The sequence below is a fragment of the Hemicordylus capensis genome, chromosome 6 (genome assembly GCF_027244095.1).
Source record: "Hemicordylus capensis ecotype Gifberg chromosome 6, rHemCap1.1.pri, whole genome shotgun sequence".
Classification (NCBI taxonomy): domain Eukaryota; kingdom Metazoa; phylum Chordata; class Lepidosauria; order Squamata; family Cordylidae; genus Hemicordylus; species Hemicordylus capensis.
Window position 1 is genome coordinate 40,139,245 of NC_069662.1, and position 12,056 is coordinate 40,151,300.

Consider the following 12,056-nt stretch of genomic DNA (forward strand, 5'->3'; position numbering starts at 1 on the left):
TCCAGAAAGTGACCTGTAGATGGGGATACTCACATTAATAAGACTCCATTATGGGGCAACCTGTTATCTCATTCAAACATCCAAGAGCAAGTGATCTGCTCCAATAACCTGAATTTAGTTTTGATAACATGGCACTCTCCACTGTTTCTACACATTGATAATGGTGTGTGTGTGTGTGTGTGTGTGTGTGTGTGTGTGTGTGTGTGTGTGTGAGAGAGAGAGAGAGAGAGAGAGAGAGAGAGAGAGAGAGAGAGAGAAATCCTGCCTACTTTTGGATAGCTACATCAGGGCTTGATTTGAGGCAGGGCTTCCCAATGGTAAATCCTTAAACTAGATTCATATGAGTCTGCATAGCATAGTGGTTAAGAGTGTTGAACTAGACCAGGGAGACCTGAGTTCAAATCCCCATTCAGCCATGAAACTCACTGGGTGACTCTGAGCCACTCATTTATTTCTCAGCCTAACAGAGGTGTTGTGAGGATAAACATAACCATGTACAGGAGAATCTCCATATCCGCGGTTCCATTACTCGTGGTTTCACATATCCGAGCCCCTTAACTGTGGGTAAGGGGTTTGGGTAACCATGGTTTTTGCTGGTGAGCGAGAGGGGAGCAAGAAAAGGAGCACTAGCCTTCTCCCACCCACACTCTACCGCCGCCCCATGCAAAGGTGACATCCAACGCTGGCCTCTCTCTTCCCTGCTCTCCTTTTTCTTTCAAGTTCCCAGTACAATTTCCCTGAAAGTGCTCAAACTGCGTGTCAAACCATGAAGCACATCCCTACTCAGAGGAGCTACTCCTCCCTGCACGAGTCAATCTTCTGGGTATTCTATTTATTGCATTTCTACCCCACTTTTTGTCAAGGGACTCCCTTGATTTGTCAAGGGAGTCCCTTTGTCAAGGGACTCCCTTGAACACATACATGGGACTCCCAGATGGTCAGGCACTGACCAGGCTAAGCTTGCTGAACCTCAGCAAAGTGGCTGTATCATATGCCCTCAGACCATATCCTGGGTTCCAAACACTCCCAAGGCCAAGGCTGAATCAACTGCAAGCCGATAAAGCATGTTGAACTTACTGTCTGGTCTGCTCCCGGTTGGAGTAGGTGACATTGACAACTGCTGTCTCACTGTCCGTATTCACTTACATAAAGAAAAAAAAGGGAAATGGGGTTAGCTAAAATTTGCACTATTATTATTACTGACTAAATAGCTCAGTATTAACAACTCAACCCCAGTGCATGAGAGAAAACTGAGGTAGAGGATAAAGAGATCCATTTTTGTTTTTTAGCATTCCCAGCAAAAATGGATGAAAGGCCACTTCCTTCTCCCATGAGAAGACAGAACCTAGAGGGAGAATGCCCATCCTGCAATGTTCTGCTGTAAAACTGAAGCCCAGCCTTCTCTTCACATCCTGCCTCTCTCAGTGGGGGTAAAACAAGGATGGGCAGAAAGGAAGCAGGAAAGTGGCACTGTCCCTATCAGTGTTCCCTCTAATAGGGATTCCCAGATGTTGTTGACTACACCTCCCATAATCCTCAAGCCAAAGCCACTGCAGCTGGGGATTCTGGGAGTTGTAGTCAACAACATCTGGGAATCCCTGTTAGAGGGAACACTGGTCCCTATTAAGAGCCCGTGTTCTGGCCCTATCCTCATATATTCTCTGAAACGTCTCAAAGGATCTTACCTTGTTCACAGTTTTCCACAGTACCATATTGGGCTAGCAAAACATCCAGAACCTGCTCAAATGTAAAAGAAATAAAGAAAGGGGGTGGGGGAAATCTTGCGTTACTCTGAAAATGTTGGCAAGATAAAAATATATATAAGGAAGCACTAAACAGAGGGGCAAAACCAGGAACAAAAAACAAGGCCTCAAACGAATGCTCAGAAAACCCAAACAATTAATGATAATCTGTTATATGCCCAACATGCTTTTTTGCCATTAGCTTTCCTCACAAGACACCAGCCACAACATGTGATCAGGACAGGGTTACACTAAGGGCACACCCACCCTGACGAGCTGTCGAGGCATCCCTTAATAACTTGAAGGGGGTGTTCATCTGAATTGTCCCTCTACATACACTCCAAAACTTTGCTTTAAGGGTTTGGTCTGGCCTCCTAAGGCCATGCAGCATACCAGCCACTCTCTTTATTATTTTGACTTGACACATCCCAAAGAGCCCAGGAGTACAGATTTAGCACCTGGTTAAGACTCGAGTACATGTAAGTTTACCAAAGATAACTCAGGGCCAATAAAGTTTCACTCAAGGGAAGTAGCAGCCAGTAAGGGCAGCGCCAGTGGATTGGTGAGTGGCGAGAGGCATCTTTAAAAATAAATCAACAGCTGCTTACCAGCATTAGGGCAGCACCTGCACATGGCCTCAAGCAGTAGTGCTCCACCCGAAACCCCATGTGGCGACAGCAGTGCTTTGCCTGGGATCCCTCGGGGTGGCCGTGTGGCCCTGGCCTCTGCCCATGCGTGAGCTGCAGATGCGCAGAGGCCACGGCCACGCCTCCACACGGGATTCTGGGTGGAGCGCCACTGCTTGAGGCAGCTTGAAGGTGCTACCCTAATGCTGGTACGCACCCGCTGATTCATTTTTAAAAGATATCTCTCGCCGCCGCCCCCCTCCAGTGCTGTCCTCACTGGCTGCTACTGCTCAAGGGATGAGATAGGACAGGCAGGGCAAAAATGACACCGAATATATTTTATCGAAATAGAGAAATGGTATCGGTGTGAAGACAGCCCCCTCTTTGATAGGGTTGGCCATGGCAGTTTAGGCAGTCTACTAATGGGAGAAACCTGTAGGACGCCTCTGGGTGAGTGGCACTCGTTAGGTACATAGGAACTTGCCTTCTACCAAGTCAGACCATTGGTTCATCTAGTTCAGTATTGTCTTCACAGACTGGCAGCAGTTCTCCAGGTTTTCAGGCAGGAATCTTTCCCAGCCCTATCTGGAGATGCTGCCAGGGACTGAACCTCCGACCTTCTGTATGCAGATGCTCTACCACTGAGTTATGGTTCCTTCCCAATCACCTCCTCTGAATCTGTTCTGTTTTATCAATGTCCTTCTTACAAGGCTGTTGTAAAGACTGTATCTAGATAATCCATGTGAAGTGTTTTGAACACTCAAGAAGTGCTAAGCATTATTTAAATTAAATTGGTACACAAGCATGTTACACCTATAATCACGCTTATAATATTTTTTAAAAATCAATGGTTCTCTGTCAGTCACATTGTTAAAGGCTGCTTTTCTATGTAAAGAAAGAATTATGGGGGAAACATCTTTTTTAGGTTCAACAGTATAATATGGCACAATAGAAAATACATGCTATTGTTCTCATGAGCTTGATACTGGGGACCAGGGACTGCCAAGTCACCATAGGCACTGGCCTTCAGGTCCCGGTTTCAGGAGATGCCATCATATATGCCATCAGTAAGATAATCTACTGTGTCTACCTGGGTGATCCTGCATACTTCTATTATACCCTTTAACAATCTGACCTCTGTAATTTCTTCAGTTCTCAAATTATGAATGTTTACTTGCTATAAACAAACAAGGACATTTCCTTCTCATCTTATGAAAATAATCAATTCCGACCAGAAAATAACTACTGGCCTTTGCTTCTGGAATATACTGGACTTTTAGTTGTTTATTAAAACCAACAAACACCTGGTATGAACAAGTTTCAGACTGAGAGCTACTTTGAATTTTTGGGGTGGTAATAGGATCAGATTGGGCAATTATTCAGTCCAGGAGAAGGAACAGCATCAAAACAGAAAGCAGTAAGACTGCAAAGAAGCACACCTTCTTACATAATTAATACATTTCAGGGGTTAAATCAACCAGTTAGCATGAATAATTGGTTTAGGAAATATATGAAATACCTGGAAATATATGAAATAACAGTGAGAAACCTGATTTGAATCATACTTTGTTTAAAATGATGAATCCCAGCTTTCTTCATCAAATTTAAATCCCAGCTTTCTTCATCAAATTTAAATCCCAGCTTTCTTCATCAAAAAATTCAAAATGGTATACCCAGAGTTCCCAAGCAGTCACCCATCCAGGCACTGACCAAACCTAAACCTGCTTAGCTTCAATGAAGTGGCTGGATGATGTGCCCTACTCAGACCATGCTCTAGAACCAAGACACCCACCATGCAAAGGAAAGGCTAGCCTTTCCAAGAACTGGACTCAACCTCAGCATATGTACAGCCAGAAATAGAAGGGCCAAGGATCTCTTTACCTATGCCCCAAACAGGTATTGTCTTGGAAGTATTGTGTGGGGCTCCACTTGTTTCATTTGCCTAAGGAGAAATTCACATGATAGACTATGCACTTTTCAGTCTCCTAACTTACCTCCCATCGTAGCTGAGGGGGGATGTTTCTTATCTGAATTTTGCGGCTCCTAAAAGAAAGAAAAGAAAGAGGAGGAGGATGGAAAGGAGATTATTTAAATTTGTAGCCCACTCCATCTTGAAGCTGTCTTTTATATATATATATATATATATATATATATATATATATATATATATACACACACACACACACACACACACACACGTATATATACACACATACACATACATACATACATACACACACAAAAAAAATATATATAATACATATAATACATTTATAGATAGATAGATAGATAGATAGATAGATAGATAGAAATAAAAATATGACAAAGAGATATCTGTATGGAAGGAACACTATCCATACAGTACTTTGATTTGTACCACCAGAATATAAAAGCTTGGAAATGCAAAAAGAGGGGTGCAGAGCAGAGAAAGGTTTTGCATGCTTTAAATGTAAAGACTCGGGGGATGATATCAGCATCACTGTAGCACTTGGATTATGCTGCTGCATTAGCATAGGATGGGGTGCAAGGAAGTTGCATGAACAAAATAACTGCTGTTCCAGACAGTTCATGCACTAGTGGCACTACTACTACTACTACTACTACTACTACTACTACTACTACTAATAATAATAATAATAATAATATTTATATACCATTCCCCCAAAGCAGTTTACATAGTGACATACATACATACATACATACATACATACAGATTGTTCTGTCCCCAAAGGGCTCACAATCTAAAAAGAAACATAAAATAGACACCAGCAACAGGCACTGGAGGGATACTGTGCTAGGGCTGGATAGGGCCAGTTGATGGCATGCTAAATGGAGCCCTGAGGATGGTGTACTACACCAAAAGGTTTGCTTGGTTTTGTTTTAGCTTACATGTTTTGTGTAAAAATCTGCAAGTTATTTTAATACCTTTTATGCATTAAAGAGGTCATTTTGAAGTTTGACTATTTTGGTGTAAACATTCAAAGCTGGCGGTCAGTGTTGAGATCACATGTCCCCACTCACTCACTCACTTTTTTTCATCCTTACCCAACCCCTCCCCACAGTAGTGTCTTCTGGACACTTCCAGCATCAAGGCACAAAGGACAAGAAGTTCTTATATTATCTATATATATAATTCTCCTGGGTGTGCCTTTAGAACGTGCGTCCCAGCAGCCCAGCTGATTGGCTGGGCTGAGGGGGCGCCTGATTGGATAAGGTGCACCCAGGAGAACAGCGGCGGTGGCGGCCATGGCCTGTTGGGTGACTGTGGAGGCAAGGCGGTGGGCCAGGCCGCGGTGCGGGCCAGGTGGCGCGGGCCAGGTGGCAGCCGCGGTGGGCCCCAGCCAGGCCGCAGATGTGAGGCGGCGGGGGCGGCCCGGCCCGGCCCGACAGCGCTGTGATGGTGGTGCGGAAGCGACGGGGTGGGGGTGGCCCAGCAGCATGGTGGTGGTGGTGGCGGGCCCGGCCGCGACCACGGCCGCGGCACTCAGCCCAGCTGCGGCGGCAGCACTCGGCCCAGCCACGGCGGCAGCACTTGGGTTCAGCTAGTTATTATTATTTCTTGTTTACACAGTCAGACAGGTGTTATTGACTGGTTTGTTTTATCCAGACATTGAGTCCTTCTCAAGGACCTGGGATAGCTGAATTTTATTATCAATATTGTTGTTGTTGTTACTATTATTATTATTATAGATATCGTCGCAAAATATAGGCTGTTCCCAGTAAAACTGCTTTTCTTCTTATTATTTTTATTTCTTGTTTACACAGACAGGTGTTATTGACTGGTTTGTTTTATCCAGACATCGGGTCCTTCCCAAGGACCTGGAATGGCTGAATTTTATTATCAATATTGTTGTTATTATTATAGATATCGTAGCAAAATATAGGCAGTTCCTGGTAAAGTTGCTTTTTGTAATTGGTTGCTGCAGCATAATATTATTATTATTATTATTATTAATTCGATTTCTATACCACCCTTTCAAAAATGGCTCAGGGCATTTTACACAGAGAAATAATAAATAAATAAGATGGATCCCTGTCCCCAAAGGGCTCACAATCGAAAAAGAAACATAAGATAGACACCAGCAACAGTCACTGGCGGTACTGTGCTGGGAGTAGATAGGGCCAGTTACTCCCCCACCCTGATAAATAAAGAGAATCACCACGTTAAAAGGTGCCTCTTTGCTAAGTTAGCAGGGGGAGCCCCCATTTCAGCAGCAAATGGGAGAGAAAGAACACTAAGGCCTTCCTCTATTCCTGAAGCAACTGAGGATGCTTGCCTGGCAGGCAGCAGGGCTCCGAGTAGTCAGCTACCACACCCTATGTTAGGAGAGCTTGGGATACACTAATAGGGTGTTCAAAAACCAACCAGGAAGAGGTCCAGGACCTCTGTCACAGTGCAGCACATCATGAGTTGTGGTGGCAGACGGCAAACAGGTAGGCCTTGTGTTTGCAAGGGGGAAGCCTCCGCTCAATCAACACAATTCTCCATTGGTGAGGATCGCTTGCAGCTGGAGGGAAGCACGCATGCATTTCTGAGAGGCACAAGATGTTGTTCCAAACTCCTACAGGTATAGGATATCTACCATCAGTGGCACCCCTCCTATCTTGCAGAACCCTTGAGTCCACACAGCACTTTAGATCTTTTCAATAATGTGAAATATATTAAGATGGTCTTCCCCCAGAGACGTATGGTCTCAACTGGTTTTTAAAGTTTTCTGAAAACTCATTTGGTGGACAAAAATGGCTCACATCCAGTCTGGTCCAGTTATGACACTGTAGTTGTGGCAGGGCTTGAGCCGGATATGTAAAATACTATCTCTAGTGTCGTCTGCTTAAGCAGACAGCACTTATTGTTGCCTGATGTAGGCAGGCAGAAAGAGAGCTTGGAAAGGCCTGCCTGTCTAAGGACTTGCTGGATCCTTGTCAATCCTGGCTTGCTACAGATTGTAGGAGAAGCTGGATGCCTTAGTGATGGTGAATGCATCTTCATATCAAGAAAGGAGATCTGCCTTAAGATATAATAGTGCAGCCAGAATAGAAATATCTACCGCTTGATCCAGAAGAATGACATCCAGCCAGTTTCTAATTTACTCTTTCAGGGCAAGGCAGCTGAATGTGTGGCTGCAAATCAACTCCAGGTGCTACTGGATGAAACTATCCCCCACCCACCCCTAAGCCATCTGGTTTTACATTTGGCTATGAGACAGGTTTGATTTGCCCAGGTGCAAAAGGGGATGGACTGGGATGGGAAAGGATGGACCACCGGGTAGGTCTTACTGGACCTGTCAGCATGATTTGATACACATGATTATGAAGTGCTGTCAGGATGTCTTTGGAATTCAGTGAGGTCAGCGGTATTACCCCAACAGCTTCACTCAGAGAGTAGTCTTGGGTGATGGCTAACTTGCAGGTCTCACAGCCAGGCTGGGGTCATAGGGGTTGTAGCCAAATCTAGACCTTCCAGTTCCTGGCACTAGTGGTTTAAGCTGAAAGCTGGAGCCTGAAGTGTAGCAAGCAGAAGCGAACAATTCTGTTGGCAAGGGCAGAAGGCCAGGAACCTAGTGCTTACAGCATACTTGGCCAATCTAGAAGCTTCTTACTGATGCTGTTAATAGAACCAAAAACTAGAGAAGACAAATGTCCTGCCCAGGTTTGGGAACGTGCAGACTCCCAACTTTCAGTTGTGTGAACAGTCTCACTGCCTGCCAGTTGCAGAGGTCAAGACTGAACACACTTATTCGCTTCTGGGTCTGAAGAGGGCACAGAGTCCTGAGCACATATTAGAATAATACAACAACAATATATGTTTAAAACATTATGCAATTCAAGCCAAAAAGAAAAAAAACAAAAATACCAAAAAGCCTATTTGCCATATTTATTTATTTAGCACTCAGTTATGTTTTTAGACTGATGAAAGGATGCCACTTTCCCCTGTGAAATACAGTGAAACTATTCCCATGATCACTGGAAAGCAGGCTAGAAAGCCCAGAGCTGCCAAGGCAGCTAGCCCGCCTAAACCACCCTCCCCTTAAATAAGGTTAACGGAGTGAGTGCTCAGTTAACCGCATTCCGTTGCGCGTGTGTCACCACAGCGTGTCGCGTGAAGCACATCAGTATCTATTCTTTGTCTTTCTATGTATGTTAGAATGTCTGTTTAACATGTATGTGCCATGAGTTTGTTCCTCATGTTATAAAACCCATATTCCTATCATCTTCTGAGACATTTAAGGGTTTAAAAACTTCAGACCTGAGGTACATTCCATCCCCTATAGAAAACCGCCACCTCAGAAGTGTAATTACATTTAATGACCCTTCAAATAAGTGCCACTGTTTTTAATGGAGGACCAGGTCTCGGCAAGCAGCCACCAATGTTTACTGTTCTATGTTTCAGGTCCCCATCTCCATCCCTTTTCACAATGCTCATGTCGACTGGAAACCTCAGCTGGCCATCAAAGAAACAGTATCGCTAATTCTCCAAACCACAGTTAAAAATACAGCCGCACAAAAGGGGGGAGGGTAACAAAAAACCATGGCACATAAAACCAGCAACAGTCACCAAGAGTGAAAGGAAATGCAGGGAAAGGTTGAGAAAGGAGGGGTGGAGGGCCAGAAAAACAAGAGGAGCAGGAGGAGAAAGGAGGACTTCGCCAGGAAGTTTTTCACACCCGGGTTTTTGTTCATATCTCTTCCAGGATGGAGGTGTGTGTTCACATATCAGCCAAATTTACTCCAAAGTCCCTGGGAGCTATCGGGGAGCACTTCACACAGAATTTGGGTTTTTCATTATGCGTTAGAGTGTAGCCAGATTAATATACAGGGTGAAAAAATCCAGTTTTTGTGTCGGGGGTGTTTTTTCTTTTTTGGCAACTTAGAATGCGCAGTAAAGCCTCGCAGTAAACCCGCAGTAAAGTCTGCTGTCTGGAAAAACTCCAGGCAAAGGGAAGGAAAATAAGGACAGAAAGAGGCAGAAAAAGGAGACTAACATAAATGGGAAGGGAGAAAGGTGACACAGAAAACAAAAAACTGCCCCCGTCATTCTACCCATCACTTCTGCTGCATCTTCAGCTAGCTCTTATATCTGGTGAGTTTAGCACAGTCCCAAGATTTATCCTCCTTTCCTGGTGCCAACATTTTGTAAATATAATTCTTGATGATACTATTAGAAACTGTCAGGAGCTGTCTGGGATGAAGTTGAGAGTCATGGACTCTGTATACAGCTATCCTGTAGAACAGACCACTGAACTGAAACAGTCTTACCAGGACCTAAAGCCCTCTGGCCACAGACTGGTCCTGCCTAGTCAGGCTGACCACCAGATCCTTCCAGGACAGGAAGGATATAAAAACTTCCTGCTTGGGCTGAGCTTTGCCTCACTATCAAGGCTTTCTTGGTCCTGGTGCACTATGTCTGCTATTCCTGAACACTTGCTTGGCTTCAGTCCCTGTCTATGAATCTCAGCATTCTTTTTGGTCTTGGTTTCTGGTCTGTTCCTGGTTCCTGGTCTATTCCTTCTAGTCCTTGTTCCCTGCCTGGTCCTCCCAGTCCCAACTTCAGACTGAGAAGTCCCCTGCAGCAACTGCCCATGGTCTAGCCTTAAAGTAGTTGCCACCATCACATTCTGTGCTGTATCGTGCAACAGCCCTCTGGCTCACTGAAAGCTTCTAGGTGTGGCCTTTTATCTTCAACAGGTTCCTCTTTTGGGTATTAAATTATTTTGCAAGCTGGATTATCTCACAACTCTTCCAAAGTATTGGTCGAGGCAAAATAACAGCATCCATCAGCCATTCTACCTTCCGGCCCCATCTCCTAGGACTCTTGGCTTTTACCACATCCTGCAGGCAAATCCAAGACGTAATTCAGTCTCCTAATGATCCAGGTCTTTGGGATCTGGGTCCTTGTCTCCTGCTTGACGCTCCGGAACATTCTGAAAAGCGCATCCGTCGGAAGGAGATAGGGACGAGCAAAATTACACTCTGAGAGCGTCAGCTTGAATCTCAGGGGGTCAATAAAGAGAGAGAAAATCTCTATAAAGGGCCTAGGGGTTGTCTATAAAACATGCTCTTGTTTTAATGGCTTTAAAAGATCGCAGCAGAGAGAGAGAGAGAGAGAGAGAGAGAGAGAGGGAGAGAGAGAGAGAGAGAGAGAGGGAGAGAGAGAGAGAGGAATAAGTGGCAACAGTGGATTTTAACAAGTGTTCAAAACTGAGAGCGGTAAGCAACCCGTCTTTTCCTCATTTTGCTCTTCTTAACTCCAGCTTCCCAAAATAGAATTGTTGGGAATGTTCAGTGCCAAAATTAACCCATCCCTCTGCAACAGCTGCTCCACACAACTGCAGGTGGAACAAGGCCACTTTATCAGACTTTCAGGACATTCCTCAACTCACCAAGCAGCTGCGATTTACGGGTGGTGAAATGCAAATACTGTAACAGATCCATGGCCACATATGTCACTACCTGCTGTGACTATTTTACACATGCAAATCCATATTTTATCCATCTATGCCCTCCACATTCTGTGAACTCTGAAGCCAACCCACCACCCATCAATTTCTACAAGGGAACACCAGCTCTGTTTAGACATACTATTTGCATGTAGGAGTTTGGTAGTGTTGCATCTTCTCCCATTCTCTTTTTTTGTTTGCATACTAGTTTCTTGGGGAAAGGCTTTTATTTGTAAAAAGTGAAGCAGTGGGGCTCTGGATATCAATCTCCTGCCCCAGTAGCTGGATATTTGAGTAGTCAACACTGGTACAGTATTGTCAGTTTCTCCTGCTGTTCCACACAAGGACATGGAATATTTGACAATATTTGACCAAGGCAGTCAACTGGCTGGTGAAGTGACTGGCATCCCAACCTTAATACCTTCAGATCCATTACTAACAATGCTATAAGTGGCACCTAAATTTGCATATTTTCTTCTTCCTTCTTTTTTTCCTTGCACATTGTGTCTATCAGAATGTATGCCATTATTTTAAATGGTTAACTGCCTTATAAACAAAGTGCATTGCCATAAATGAGGCATATCAATATAGTATTTTTTTTTAAAAAAAACAAAACCCTAAAGCTCCGTAACACATAAATTAGTGGGTGCTGGTTGCAGATATTTAGTTAAGGAAAGACATTCTGCACATGCTCAGAAACAGGTATAGTTTCACCATCACAGGCTTGCTAAATTTGGCAAGGGAAAAGTAGGGTTGAGCCCTACTTGAATTACTAATCCTAAATTTAGTCTGTTTCTCTTTCCAGCTGCACTAATTCATGGGAAATTATCTTATAACTAATTATTATATTAGTTATAATATAATAGAAATTATATAACTATAATTATATAATTTCATGGGAAATTATCTTATAAACTGCTTTTTTCCAGGTAATAACAAATGGACTCTCTAGCTATGAACTTCTGAATTGACCCAGCTATAGAACCCCATGCTGGCTTGCCAGTGGAAACAAACTATATAAGGGCAGTGATGTAGGGTGGAAAATTTTCCATTGCTGTATTTTTTCATTGAACATTTTCCATTTCTGAACATATTGCTTTCGTGAAATAATGCAACTTAAGGAATTGATATGAATACAGTATCAGGCAGTCAAAGTTGCAATGAATTTTTTTCAACTGATTATCAGGACAAAATAAGAGGGATTCCCTCATACTTCCTAGAGGTAATCCCACTAAAACTGCAACAATGAA

General features: G+C 43.7%; 1 protein-coding gene across 4 annotated transcripts in view; it reads right to left on the reverse strand.

Annotated features, from left to right (window-relative positions):
* Positions 1-12,056, reverse strand: part of IGF2BP1 (insulin like growth factor 2 mRNA binding protein 1) — a 122,381-nt gene that overhangs the window by 60,479 nt on the left and 49,846 nt on the right. For all 4 annotated transcript variants that reach the window (XR_008309844.1, XR_008309845.1, XM_053261786.1 and 1 more), the window contains 3 exons: positions 4,363-4,411; positions 1,686-1,737; positions 1,078-1,141 (listed from right to left, as the gene is read on the reverse strand). Coding sequence is in view for 2 of the 4 variants with exons in the window: in XM_053261786.1 (XP_053117761.1) it covers positions 1,078-1,141; positions 1,686-1,737; positions 4,363-4,411 (165 nt within the window). In the remaining 2 variants the exon portion in view is untranslated. The remainder of the gene's footprint in view (positions 1-1,077; positions 1,142-1,685; positions 1,738-4,362; positions 4,412-12,056) is intronic.